General features: G+C 46.5%; 1 protein-coding gene across 4 annotated transcripts in view; it reads right to left on the bottom strand.

Moving 5' to 3' along the window:
* OPA1 (OPA1 mitochondrial dynamin like GTPase) overlaps nt 1-11119 on the bottom strand; it is an 83566-nt gene extending 72447 nt beyond the window's left edge. For 2 of the 4 annotated variants that reach the window (XM_061637638.1, XM_061637640.1), the window contains exons 1-5: nt 10866-11118; nt 8502-8820; nt 6198-6294; nt 4753-4860; nt 2455-2522 (exon numbers count right to left, since the gene is read on the bottom strand). In XM_061637638.1, coding sequence (XP_061493622.1) covers nt 2455-2522; nt 4753-4860; nt 6198-6294; nt 8502-8820; nt 10866-10894 — 621 coding nt within the window. In that variant the 5' untranslated portion in view covers nt 10895-11118. Of the gene's footprint in view, nt 1-2454; nt 2523-3243; nt 3298-4752; nt 4861-6197; nt 6295-8501; nt 8821-10865 lie in introns of all 4 variants that reach the window. The other 2 variants (XM_061637637.1, XM_061637639.1) reach the window with 2 other exon arrangements.
* Nucleotides 11120-14036: the final 2917 nt, after the last annotated feature.

Below are 14036 nucleotides of genomic sequence, written 5' to 3'. Positions count from 1 at the left end.
TTCTTAACTCAAGGAGGTTCGTTCTCCTTGAGAACGAGCATGGTTAACGAGCAAAGTCAAGGAAGCTTTTAGAGGCAAAAAGTCGTCCTTCAAAAAATGGAAGTCTTGTCCGAATGAAGAAAATAAAAAAGAACACAAACTCTGGCAAAAGAAATGCAAGAAGACAATAAGGGATGCTAAAAAAGAATTTGAGGAGCACATTGCTAAGAACATAAAAACCAACAACAAAAAATTCTATAAATACATTCAAAGCAGGAGACCATCTAGGGAGGCGATTGGACCCTTGGATGATAAGGGAGTCAAAGGTGTACTAAAGAATGATAAGGAGATTGCAGAGAAGCTAAATGAATTCTTTGCATCTGTCTTCACAGTGGAAGATATAGGGCAGATCCCTGAACCTGAACTAACATTTGCAGGAAGGGATTCTGAGGAACTGAGACAAACAGTGGTAACGAGAGAGGAAGTTCTAAGCTTAATGGACAATATAAAAACTGACAAATCACCGGACCCGGATGGCATCCACCCGAGAGTTCTCAAAGAACTCAAATGTGAAATTGCTGATCTGCTAACTAAAATATGTAACTTGTCCCTTGGGTCCTCCTCCGTGCCTGAGGACTGGAAAGTGGCAAATGTAACGCCAATCTTCAAAAAGGGATCCAGAGGGGATCCCGGAAATTACAGGCCAGTTAGCTTAACTTCTGTCCCTGGAAAACTGGTAGAAAGTATTATTAAAGCTAGATTAACTAAGCACATAGAAGAACAAGCCTTGCTGAAGCAGAGCCAGCATGGCTTCTGCAAGGGAAAGTCCTGTCTCAGTAACCTATTAGAATTCTTTGAGAGTGTCAACAAGCATATAGATAGAGGTGATCCAGTGGACATAGTGTACTTAGACTTTCAAAAGCGTTTGACAAGGTACCTCACCAAAGGCTTCTGAGGAAGCTTAGCAGTCATGGAATAAGAGGAGACGTCCTCTTGTGGATAAGAAATTGGTTAAGAAGCAGAAAGCAGAGAGTAGGAATAAACGGACAGTTCTCCCAATGGAGGGCTGTAGAAAGTGGAGTCCTTCAAGGATTGGTATTGGGACCTGTACTTTTCAACTTGTTCATTAATGACCTAGAATTAGGAGTGAGCAGTGAAGTGGCCAAGTTTGCTGATGACACTAAATTGTTCAGGGTTGTTAAAACAAAAAGGGATTGCGAAGAGCTCCAAAAAGACCTCTCCAAACTGAGTGAATGGGCAGAAAAATGGCAAATGCAATTCAACATAAACAAGTGTAAAATTATGCATATTGGAGCAAAAAATCTTAATTTCACATATACGCTCATGGGGTCTGAACTGGCGGTGACCGACCAGGAGAGAGACCTCGGGGTTGTAGTGGACAGCACGATGAAAATGTCGACCCAGTGTGCGGCAGCTGTGAAAAAGGCAAATTCCATGCTAGCGATAATTAGGAAAGGTATTGAAAATAAAACAGCCGATATCATCATGCCGTTGTATAAATCTATGGTGCGGCCGCATTTGGAATACTGTGTACAGTTCTGGTCGCCTCATCTCAGAAAGGATATTATAGAGTTGGAAAAGGTTCAGAAGAGGGCAACCAGAATGATCAAGGGGATGGAGCGACTCCCTTACGAGGAAAGGTTGCAGCATTTGGGGCTTTTTAGTTTAGAGAAAAGGCGGGTCAGAGGAGACATGATAGAAGTGTATAAAATTATGCATGGCATTGAGAAAGTGGATAGAGAAAAGTTCTTCTCCCTCTCTCATAATACTAGAACTCGGGGACATTCAAAGAAGCTGAATGTTGGAAGATTCAGGACAGACAAAAGGAAGTACTTCTTTACTCAGCGCATAGTTAAACTATGGAATTTGCTCCCACAAGATGCAGTAATGGCCACCAGCTTGGATGGCTTTAAAAGAAGATTAGACAAATTCATGGAGGACAGGGCTATCAATGGCTACTAGCCGTGATGGCTGTGCTGTGCCACCCTAGTCAGAGGCAGCATGCTTCTGAAAACCAGTTGCCGGAAGCCTCAGGAGGGGAGAGTGTTCTTGCACTCGGGTCCTGCTTGCGGGCTTCCCCCAGGCACCTGGTTGGCCACTGTGAGAACAGGATGCTGGACTGGATGGGCCACTGGCCTGATCCAACAGGCTCTTCTTATGTTCTTATGTTCTGACAATTTGAGAACTCTAGGTTTAGTCAATGATGGTTAGAAACTGCACTATACACTAAAGTCGAAGTTTTGAAAGCAAACACATTCCATTGATTCCCAACTTGGAACACACCCCAAATATCTGTCCATATCAGGGGTGGCTAACCTGTGGCCCTCCAGATGTTATTTCAACTCCTGTCAGCCCCAGCCAACACGGTCAATGGCCAGGGATGATGGAAGCTGTAGCTCTAGTTTTCCTACGTCTGTTTCCTGCACAGTTGAGCATTTCTGTTTCAAAGCTTACCTTCTTATATTGCTTCTCATTCTCACGTCCCTGGTCTGTAGCTCTGAATGCCGTATCCCCTGAAGAACCTAGGAAGGAAGCGGAAGGACTCTCACAATGTGGCACACGTTGTGAACAAAGAAAAGGCACTTTATCTAAACAGCAGGTTGTCTAATCTTAATGCCAGTCTAGACCTTTTTTTTTACGAGCGTCTCCCCGGCACACTGGAATCTCTCTTGCCCACAGACACAATGAGATCTACAGCAGGACTTGCTCATTTGTGGTGGTAATGAATGTGCAGTGCAGCAGAGAGAATGACAACGCCACTATAGCCATCTTCAGCTAGATTCTCAGCAAATATTTCTGCTGACAGAGCAAGTATTCATTGCCAGACTAGTGAAATGCCCACCATCAAGGCAGGCAGGCAGGGGTGAATCAACTGCCTCAATATGGAAGGGGCAGGGACTGCAATCAGTCACTGGGCACAGACTGGCAGAAACTCCTCAGCAGAATATTTTCCTTTATGCAAACAAATGAAGGTTTTAAAATGAAGGACACACATGAAGCACTGATTCCATTCTCCCTCAGGCATTTTGTTTTCTTAAACTGAAAAACAGCACATTAGAAAAAAGCCATCTTACTTAGCAGACCAGTCCTGCAGTGTTCCCAAATCATAAAAATTAAAGTATTCCATCTTAATTGATGAATTTCCTTCCAACGCTTGCTAGCATGTTCTTTGTACAGTAAATTACCATTTTTTACAATGGAGAGGAATGTTAAGGGGCAGTAAAAAAAGTGCTTTTTACACACCTAACAAGAGAAGTAGATCAGAAGCTCCTATGACTTCACTAATCAAATTGTAACCTGTGGAAAACCAGCAAAAAAAGGGGAAATAGAAATTATAAATACAAACAAATGGCAAAGCAAATGTGAGACATTCTGGTCTCATACACTGCAAGGGCCACACAGACACAATGGCAAACTTACCAAACGTGGCAAGCCAGCAGATACAGACAGGTGGATTGGAAATAATTCACAATGAAGTAAAAATTACATTCCAATTTTTAAAAAACTAAAAGCACATAGGAGGATCTCATCTACTTGTCATTAGTTTCTTATATCTTTTCCATTCAGACCCAGTTAGAGTTGCTGCTTGATACCACCCGCCTGCACAAAAAGCAATTTGTAAGGACAATGCAAATAGCGATGAAAGATTACAGAGAGAGACCCTTATCTGGTTCCTGCTGAGTTGTGTAGTACCACAGAAGCTTCCAAATCCAAAGACTAGAAAGGCCCCAGTGAGATAGGCAGGAGCTTGTTAAATGTGGCAAAGGCTCAATACGATGGAAACTGCTTCTGGTGTTATAGCATGGGGGAGGGGGCAATCATAGAGCCCTGAAAATCTCCAACAGCCACTACTAAACCAGAAAAGCCTTTTGCCCACCTGTGGTAATACATTCAGACATTCATGTTTATATAAATGATCTAACTGCCCAGGGTGGAACTGCACATTGCTGAGTGACAATTCAGTCCAAAACCATGAAAATGGTAAAGATCACCAGAAAGGGTGCATTGCAGCAGGTGTCAAGATTATCAGAAGCTGGTCAGCAGAAAACAAAGCTCAAGCTCAGTGAGAAGGAAAAAAGCCTGGACTTGTGGGCAGAGACATACTCATAAGCAGGAACTGACCTATTGCAAAATGGGGCCAGACACCTAAAAGCCAATGAGAGAATCCAGTCTTTTGGCCTTCCATAGCAAGCAACAGAACTGGAGTGTGTGTCAGAGAGACAGAGAGAAAGGAGAGTGAGAGAGAGAGAGCACGAGCCAAAGACAAATAAAAAAACAGACAAGGGATTGGAGAAGGCTCCAGGCACATCCTGTATACTGACAGCAAACTCATTATCCAAGTGTGGATCCTTTTATAGGCAAAACAGCACAATCTACCTAAAAGTACGCTTAGGGAGACCCCCACGGTTTGCAAAGTATTAAAAAAACTTTCTTTTTTGGGGGGGGGGGAGATACCAAAACTGCCCCACAAGAACTAAGCATGCTCAGTGAGTATGGAATGCTGACTGTTGTTGTTGGGGGATGGATGGACAGAAAAATGGGGGTGGGTGAGGGGAGAATGGAATGGAATATCCTGGAAGAGGTTGGCTAGAACAGGAGCAACTGAAACATTTTGTTGCAGATACTACTTACCTACTACAAAAAAAGATCCTACATATTAAGAGGGTTGAAAAATGAAAAAAGTCATTCCTTTCTAGCTTTCTGGATCTCAGTATATTTTGCATAGCTAAACCAGATGAAAAATCCCCTTACCAGGAGTGAAGAAACCCGACAGTGATCTGAAGCTCTCTCCAATCTTGTCAAAGTCAGGAAGCAGCTTAGCAAAGTCTTCTGAATCAGGAAGAGCTTTTGAAATTTTTTCTAGGAAAAGGGGGAAAAATTAGCGCCTCTGGATTTTTTAGGTAGCAAGAACTAGCTGTCATCTCCTTAGCCGTAACATGGGCTGCTATGTTCAAAATTTCATGATATACAAGTTCTACTATGGAAGATTTCTATGTTATTTCTTAAATGATGCATCATACCTTCATGGTATGCAGAAAGCCCTTTAAAAACATGCAGACATTAGAATCGTTTCAGCATTTTATGGGACACTGTCAGCTTTTAAATACAATATTTCCGATATAAGTACTTCACAATTTTTAACATATTCTGCGAGGTATCTTGCTGCAACTCATTTTACAAATGGGAATCGGAAGCTGAAAGATAGTGGTGGCTTCAGGAATGTCCACAGTTGAACCCAGTCCTCCTGGGAGCCAATTACAAGCAATATACCCACAGGTCTGGAAGAATTCCCTGATTCCTGAAATTGTTACAAACAGTCTGTCACCTGCACCAAGAAGTCTAGGCTTATTTGTTTCTAAGCAGATGGCAGCAAATCAGTCGATTCCAATTCCTCATACTTGTCATGCGACAGAAAATATGCTTAGCAGTCGCCTAGTAACTCCTGGGGAAACTCTGGCTTCCTGGCATCCTGCTTGAACACAGGAGGGCTGCAAGATCCTAGGGAAACTGAACCCAGGGAGACATTCGGAAGAGGGAAACAAAGGCTCTCAGGTTGGGAAGTATAAATTCAGCTGGGGAAACACTGCAGATTTGTCGTAGGGGAAAAGGTGGAGGGTGAGCAAAGTGTCCTCTTAGAAGAGGGGGCAGTTCTCTGCAGCAGTAGAGGCAGACCCAGCCCTGCTGCCAAGAGGAACTTCATTTGCTCTGATGCTAGAGCCAGAGAAGGGCACAGCAAAGCGCCCAGCCCAGGCAAGGAGAGCACACATCCAGTGCTAGGCCATGACTCTAAGCCAAACTACAATCGATCTGCCTTGGTTACTCCTTTTCCCCAACTTTTAAAGCCACCTGTGCTTATGGACTTGCTACTTTAAAAAGAGTGGGATTTCATTGTTTTATTGCTATTTTAGTATCATGTCTTCTAGCATGAACCACACAGAGCTTTGGCAAGAGGATGAGAGTTGATGCTATAAACACAAGAGTTCTGTCACAAAGTGTCCACAGAATACAAAATGCAAGTTTTTGGACTGGCACATGGCAAACATCCAGGGAGTCTAAAGCAATTAAAACTTTCCATCTTTTGAAATCTATTTAAAAGCTGTTCCAGAAAAAGGAATGACGCACATCCATCAGTATATATGATACCCAAGTTCTGCAAAAACGTGATATTAGAAGCAAAACAGAAAGTGAGCACCAACCGAAGTCAATATATTCATCAATTTCCCATACGAAGTCAGGAACAATCCACTTGTACTCGCCGAGATCTGGCAACATGTCTTTCCATTGGTCATATGTCTAATATAAAAGACAGAAAGATATCAATAAGCATCTGCATCTATTACAACAAATAAAAAACTGCAAATCTGCAATGTACACAATGATTCTCTCCTTTACTGACTTGTTATAGAACCTCTATTTAAAAAAATCAGATGTATGGTCAGTTACAACGGTGTATTAAGTTATTGCCAATTCATTTTCCAAGTTGTCTTTTGAGACCAGGAACTCCATATGCAAAGCTGACAGATGTGTGTTACCAGGATATGGTGAACAAAGATCTCTGGGTTGGGGCTGACCTTATGGGGCCCACCTCCTTCTAGTTAATTGGCCTATTACTGAACTCCATACAACTGGTCCTTGTGCTCTTCATTTGGGGCTGAGTGAGAGCAGCCGACCAGCCCTGCCTCCTCTGCGCTTCAAATAATAAAAGCTGCTGCCTAGATGGCGGCAGCAGACTGTTCTTTCTGCTGCTGAGAAGAAAACCAAAATCAAACAGAACCTTGTCTACCTGCACCAGGCCAGGAAGCCCCTTCCCAGAGGAATTTTGTCAACCAGAACTCAACAACAACTTCTGATAAACTGTTTTGAATTATTATGTGTTTGCACTAAAGTGCAAAACAATTGTTTACTAGATTGTTTACTTTTGCTTTACTGATATGATGTTTTTATATGACCAAAATTATTGACACAAATGTTGTTTAGATTTTCAACGCTTTGCAACTGTTGTGAGCTACTGTTGTGAGCTGTGTTGCAGGAAAAGCTGCAAATCAAATCAAGAGCTAGAATTGCCAGGTGAGGTAGTCCTGTCAGCCCAGTTAATACTGCATTATGTCCACTAAATGTGGCCAAACCAGAGGAAGATTCATACACAAAATAGAACAGCAGTATATCACATCACACAGAGGCTTCATTTTTGGCCATCACAACTTGTAGCCCTTGATAAATCTTTTCTCAATGTCATTTCCTGATCATCGATCAGCCACGTATGCTATTTCCAATCTCAATAACCTGCGGCAATGAGAATAACCTGCTTATTCAGCTGTTCCAATCCTGATGTATGTCCATTTCAGGGAGCGATTAAGACAGAGAATACAAAAGCTTTCCCCTTCCCACCTTGAACCTCTCCACATCTCTCATGATTCCACTGCCATCAAAAACACGGAGAAGTCGCTCTCTGCAGGGCATCCCATTAGGAGCTGCCACTACAGCATGGAACAAAAGGGGAGGGAAGCTCCCCCATCCAAGGAAGTGGCACCAGGGCTGTGGAGTCGGTACGCCAAACCTTCGACTCCGACTCCTCTATTTTTCTACTGTCCAACTCCGACTCCACCCAAAATTGCTTCCAACTCCACAGCCCTGGAAAGGGCTGTAAATGTCTTTTTAAATTGGAAGCTCTCCTAGGAGCATTTTTATCGCTGCCTGAATATGCGCTGATCTTGGCATCGCAGCATTTGTCTTCCTCTGGGTCCTGTGTCGTACACTGACACACAAAATGTTTTCCATCCTGAGTTATGGTGAAATGCTCAAATACAGCTGACTTCATGGGAAGCTTCTTTGACATTGTGAATTTCTATTTTAAAAAATTTGTCAATCAAAATTTATTTTGAAGCCGGAGTCGGTACATTTCTACCGACTCCGACTCCACCCAAAATTGCCTCCGACTCCACGACTGCGACTCCACAGCCCTGAGTGGCACCATCACTCTGGAGGGTTCCCCGTCTTCTAGCCATACTGGGCATGGAGCAAACAGAAGGCCAGGCGCTGTTTCCTGCCTTCCCTTCTAGGCTCTATTGGACAAGAAAAGGCAAGAAATACGATTGTTATTGTATTGCTCTATTTATTGTATTGAGTTTTGCTTGGTATGCTTTTGTACTGTTATCTTTCTTCTGTATATGTAACCCTAGAGTCCCAAGAGCAGTGGTTCTTAACCTTTTCCACTGCCAGCAGCCCTTGGCTTTCCAAAATATGCTCTTGCTCCCCCTGAAAAAATACTGTTCATTTTTTATTTTATTTTAATATGTGTTTTAGCCTAACTTAGCTAAGATAAATGACCGTTTTTCAAAATCTTTGCTCTAGAAAAAGTGTCTTGAACCACTGCCCTAGAGCCACAACTGCACCGTCCACCCTCAAGTCATAACCCTAGAGTCACTGCACCAATATCAGATGCTGACAACACACAGGACAGAACACACAGACCACTGTGTCATCACAGCAGGTCTAGGTACCTTTTTGGCTGTGTAGCCACCACCCACAGCAGATCCTAAGACAATATAGCGAAGTTTTAGAAGCCTTGAAGCCACTCTAGCTAGCCAAAAGGTCCTCTGGGGTTGGGATCCATACTTTACGAGGAGAAGTTTGCTGTTGCGTAAGGGAAAATGATTAAGAATGGAGAACTGCTGTACTGAGATTCGTAATGGCAGCCTTTGAAATTTGGAAACAGGATTGCAGGAATGATGAATACTTCGGGAAACAAGATGCAGTTTCTGCAGTGGCGACTTCGCTCTTGCTCCATAGGTCCCATTTGCTCGATTTCGACAGAAAACGCTGAAGGAGAAGACACAGAGCTTGCTTACACATTCAGGGCCATTCTGGCCTCATTCAAGATTCTAGTCTCCCACCACAGAGCTACCCAACCCAGACAGACCCTGCACATCAGCATCCCACTCTGAGCCACCCCGGCTATCCTCTAATCACCAGCTGCCACTTCCGAAGAGGTAGCATGGGACTTCCAGAAGCAGGTCACAGGGATGGATGTTGAGAACAGAGTACAGGCCAAGACTTGCTGCACCAACAAACAATGGCATGCGACTGTGAAAATCACTGAATCTGTGCGAACCTTCTCATCTGTCTCCTGCTTATGAACAGAGATCACATGCCACAGTGTCATCACCCAAGCCTTAGTGAAAGTCTGACAGCAACATGGGATCAAGTGAGTCAGCATTTTAAAGTGAGATTGCAACAGAGTTCAAACTCTTCACACAAGAGCATCACAATGGGATTAAAGTCTTTGTAAAACTGCCAATTCAATAGCCACAGAAACAAGAACAGGTGTTTTTAATTATGCATTGGAAGAAACTGTTGGCTAAGATGACAGATGCCATAGCAACATGAGCTCAGATGAGTAAGCTTTTAAAACTACTTCCTCACTGCAGAGGTGAAAGGTGGCCAGGATGCTCCAATACTGGGAATACTGCTCTTGGACGTGGGAGACCTAGAGTCGAACCTCATACCATTAGTGCTCAGTTCCCGCTTGTGAGCTATCATAAGAACATAAGAACATAAGAAGAGCCTGCTGGATCAGGCCAGTCCAGCATCCTGTTCTCACAGTGGCCAACCACGTGCCTGGGGGAAGCCCGCAAGCAGCACCCGAGTGCAAGAACACTCTCCCCTCCTGAGGCTTCCAGCAACTGGTTTTCAGAAGCATGCTGCCTCTGACTAGGGTGGCAGAGCACAGCCATCACAGCTAGTAGCCATTGATAGCCCTGTCCTCCATGAATTTGTCTAATCTTCTTTTAAAGCCATCCAAGCTGGTGGCCATTACTGCATCTTGTGGGAGCAAATTCCATAGTTTAACTATGCGCTGAGTAAAGAAGTACTTCCTTTTGTCTGTCCTGAATCTTCCAACATTCAGCTTCTTTGAATGTCCACAAGTTCTAGTATTATGAGAGAGGGAGAAGAACTTTTCTCTATCCACTTTCTCAATGCCATGCATAACTTTATCCACAGGCACCTGGTTGGCCATGTGAGAACAGGATGCTGGACTAGATGGGTCACTGGCCTGATCCAGTGCACATTCCTGATGCCAACCTTCCAGTCTAACCTTAAAGCATTTCCTTCTACAGGGTGGCCCTTGGTGTCCACGCTTAGGTCCAGGGGCCATACTGTGACCAGGCCGGCCTGTGTTCAGACTCTGGCTCAAGGGTTGCAACGTTATGGCGATGGAACATCTGCTTTGCATGCAGAAGGTCCCGGGATCAATTCCCAATGTCAGCATCTCCAAGTAGGGTTTGCGGACCCTCCTGAGACCGCAGCCCTGGAGAGCTGCTGCCAGTCTGCACAGACAATTCAGAGCTAGATGGACCAATGGTCTGACTAAGTATACACCAGCTTCCTACGCTGGTATTTACTCAAAGCCATGAGGACTAGAATCTTGCTTTTTTTTAAAGAAAACAGCAGCTCAGTGGTAGAGCCTCCGGTTTTTGCATGCAGAAGGTCCCAGATTCAATCCCCAATGGCAGCATCTCCAGGAAGGGTTCAGGGAGACTCCTGAGACTGCAGCCCTGAGGAGCCGCTGCCAGTCAGTGCAGACAATACTGAGCTAGACGGACCGAGGGTCTGGCCCGCCACAAGGCGCCTTCCTTTCTGTCCCCCTCTGCGAGTGGCTGGCAGCGGCTCTTCGCTCCAGGCTCCCTCCCACTCCCCCCCGGCAGCGCCTGAGCCGCGCCCCGAGCCACCCTCCACCCACGTGCAGAGGCAACGACGGAGGGAGAGCGCCGCGCCTCGGGGCCTCCGCGGAGTGGGGAATGGGCAGGGCCCGCCTGACGCCGGCCCGCCCCTCCCGCCTTCGGGCTCCCGCGCTCCTTCCTCACCAGGCGGCCGCCGCCCGGGCCCGCCACATCCTCCTTCTGCCGCCGCCGCCTCCGGGCAGGGGAAGGTGGAAGCGGCAGCGCCAACCGGTGGTCTCCTCCTCCTCCGCGGCCTCTCTCGGGCCCAGCCAGGCTCCCCTCAGCCGAGACCAGCCGCGCTCCTGCCGTTGCCCAAAACACTCCGGCGCTCAAGGGCGGAGCGCGGCGCCAAGGTTCCGGGCGGGGGAGGGGGAGCGGTTTGAGTGAGACACACCGAGGCAGGCTCTACCGCCTGAGACCCATAGACTTATGAAAGGATAGAGTTATAGACTTATGCAATGATAGACTGATCCCACCACGGCCCACAGACTCAATGAAACCTGACTGATGATGATGATTTGCTGGCATCAAAATGACAGCCGTATTTCCCTCCACTTAATCCAGGGAAAATCCATTAGGAAAAAACCCTCTTGCCCAAGACCCAAATCTCAGCAACCCATTTGAAAAGCAACCCCACTCCACTTGAAAATGCATCAGACCTTCTTCGTATTGCCTTATTGTCCTGAAGTTTTTAATTGACGGACAGTATAGAATTGTTTTAAATAAATAAGTGAAATGAAAAGTTTACAGAATAGTCCGTAGGAGCTAAAAGGAACCTCCATTGCCAAAGGCAGTGTACCTCCGAGGCTGGGAACAAATCATGGGGAAGGTTGTTCCCTCCATGCCTTCCTTGTTAGCTTCCAACAGCATGGGGGGGGGCTGTTGCGTGTTTCTCTTGCTCCGTCTGTGCAGTTGGGATGTTTATCTCCTTCGGCCGCTTTGAGGTGGGAGTTGTGCGTGTGGGTGAGCCTCTCCTCTTTCCAAACACCCCCTCCTCTAGGGATTCTGGAGGGGGACACCCTGGATGTCCTCCCCCCATCTCGTATCCCAAACCCAGCAGGGGGGCTCCCTCTAATATGGGTGGGAGAAGGAATCGACTCTGCAGCATACAGCACACTCCACGGGGGTGAGGGCAGCACTCTGCACGTGCCCAGAGGTTACCCTGTGTGTTTCTCTCCGCCTTTGCACTATTTTCTCTCCCGCGCCCGCCCATTCCCGGGTGTGAAGGTACTGAATACAAAGCTTCCCCACCAGTTCTGGTTCCCTCTTCCACCGCACCGCGGTCAGCGCAGCCTATAGAGCCACAGGCCTATGGAAAAAGCGAAGAGTGACACCCACGCCCCGCTCAGCTGCCGGGCCCATTTGGGGCGCTGGTTTCAGGGACGGGGGCTTGGGGAGGGAGCTTTGGCAGCAGAGGCGCCTGCAGGGAAAGAGGTCGGCGCTCCTCTCCTTGCATCTGCCGCTGCAGGTCCCTCGGGCAAAGTGCATGGCGGGAGGTCACCGGACTACCCCGCAGGGCTGTCGTAAGCCCCTCTTCTTCGGGCCCCCGACCTGCAAGAGGCCGTAAGTTCTGCAGGGAGGTTTTTTAAAACTCTCCCCCCTTCCCGCTTTCCGACCAACCGAGACTCGAGAGAGCAAGAAGGGAGGGCAGAGCCCCTCTCTTGGGCTCCACCGTGACATCTAATTGGGGTCACGTGAGGACAGAGAGGCGGCCCCGGCGCGGGAAGTATATCGGCTCTCTGCTGACGTAAAGCCCTGGATCTCCCCGCCCCCCGATCTCGGAGCAGCAGCAGCAGCACCTCCCCCCCCTCCGCTCCTCCTCTTCTCCCTTCCGCCTCGGGGAGCGCATGGAGAAAACTCTTCGGAAGCCAAAGTGTCCTCTCCCCCAAGTAGTCCGTGGAGTGATCATCAGTCTATACTTTCATAAGTCTATGGGTCGTGGTGGGATCAGGCTACACTTTCATAAAAACAACTTAAAGTTTGTTTTTATGAATAAACATTAAGATAAATGGCAATTCATATAAAATAAAGAAACATACAAAATATACAATAAAACATAGAACACCATACAAACAATACAAAATAATCATTAAAATGACTAACTAATCAAAATGAAGATTAGAGACCTGCATAGGTATGCAAGTATGTTGGCATAAAAAAGGTCTTGAAAGAGTTCTGTATCGTTATGGGGTGAATGTGGCAAAGTACCCCAGTCTAGCATTTCCCTGGGAAAGGTTGCTCTGTCACAGGGGATTCCCTTTGGAGAAATCTTTAATGAAACCTCCCCCAGCAGGAAGAACTGAAGGGCAGACCAAGAGATGGACAACTAGAGAACTCTGCCATTGGCATTTAGGCACCCCCTTGGCCACTACTACATTCAGGAGGCAAATGCCCAGACATCTCAGGTGCTGCCGTGCCTGTCCCAGGTGTGCTTTCCCCCCTGTCCATCGGTCTATCCACAAAAATAATGCCATGCACCACAGAGGCTGAGGATTCGTGCAGCTCCTCTCCTTCAGCTTAACCGCACAGAGCGGCAAGGGTAGCCCAGTTGTCTCCAGAATGGTGAGGGTTGGGGTTTCTAATGCCATCTACCGTTGGACTCTGCAGGAGGGAAGAGGGGACTGGAGCCAATCAAGAGACTGGGGCTGGGAGGAGAGAAGGGGGGCAGGATAGGGAGCACTACGACTGAAATCATTTGTTACTTTATTTTTGTAAGGCTGTTTACTCGGCTTTTCTTACTGGAAGAATAGTAAGTAAATGTGTATGCGTGTGTATGTTCTGCCTTCAAGTCTATTCCGACTTATGGCGACCAGTGACTGGCCCAAGGTCACCCAGTGAGCTTCATGGCTGTGTGGGGATTCGAACCCTGGTCTCCCAGGTCGTAGTCCAACACCTTAACCACTAGGCCACACTGGCTCTCATAGGAATAATAAAAACACTTTACAAAAATAGAATGATTTCAGAAAACTCTTTTTCAAAAATTGGCACAGCGATAATAAAAGCCTATTCTCTTGACTGTAATCAAGAGAACCCTGCGGTGTTCACCCAATCAGTTTCCCTGCTGGGCGAGGCAGGTTGGCACTGAGGTAGTCACTGCATAGAGACACGTAGGTCTCTCTCTTAATTCTGAAACACTGGGAAAGTTTTGCAGCATGTGGCAAGATTCATATATACAGAGAGAGAGAGGCAGACCAAAGAATACCTGTTTTCCCACTTCTGTCAAGCACATTCTGCAGCTCAGATAAATCCCCTAATCTCCCCAGGCGAAGCATTCCCCGTGTTGGCCTGTCCCCAAAGCCAGCAGAAGAGCTCACT

This window comes from Rhineura floridana, chromosome 7 (assembly GCF_030035675.1).
Source record: "Rhineura floridana isolate rRhiFlo1 chromosome 7, rRhiFlo1.hap2, whole genome shotgun sequence".
Lineage (NCBI taxonomy): Eukaryota > Metazoa > Chordata > Lepidosauria > Squamata > Rhineuridae > Rhineura > Rhineura floridana.
The sequence above is the reverse complement of the archived record's forward strand: the minus strand, read 5'-3'. Positions and strand labels throughout refer to the sequence as shown.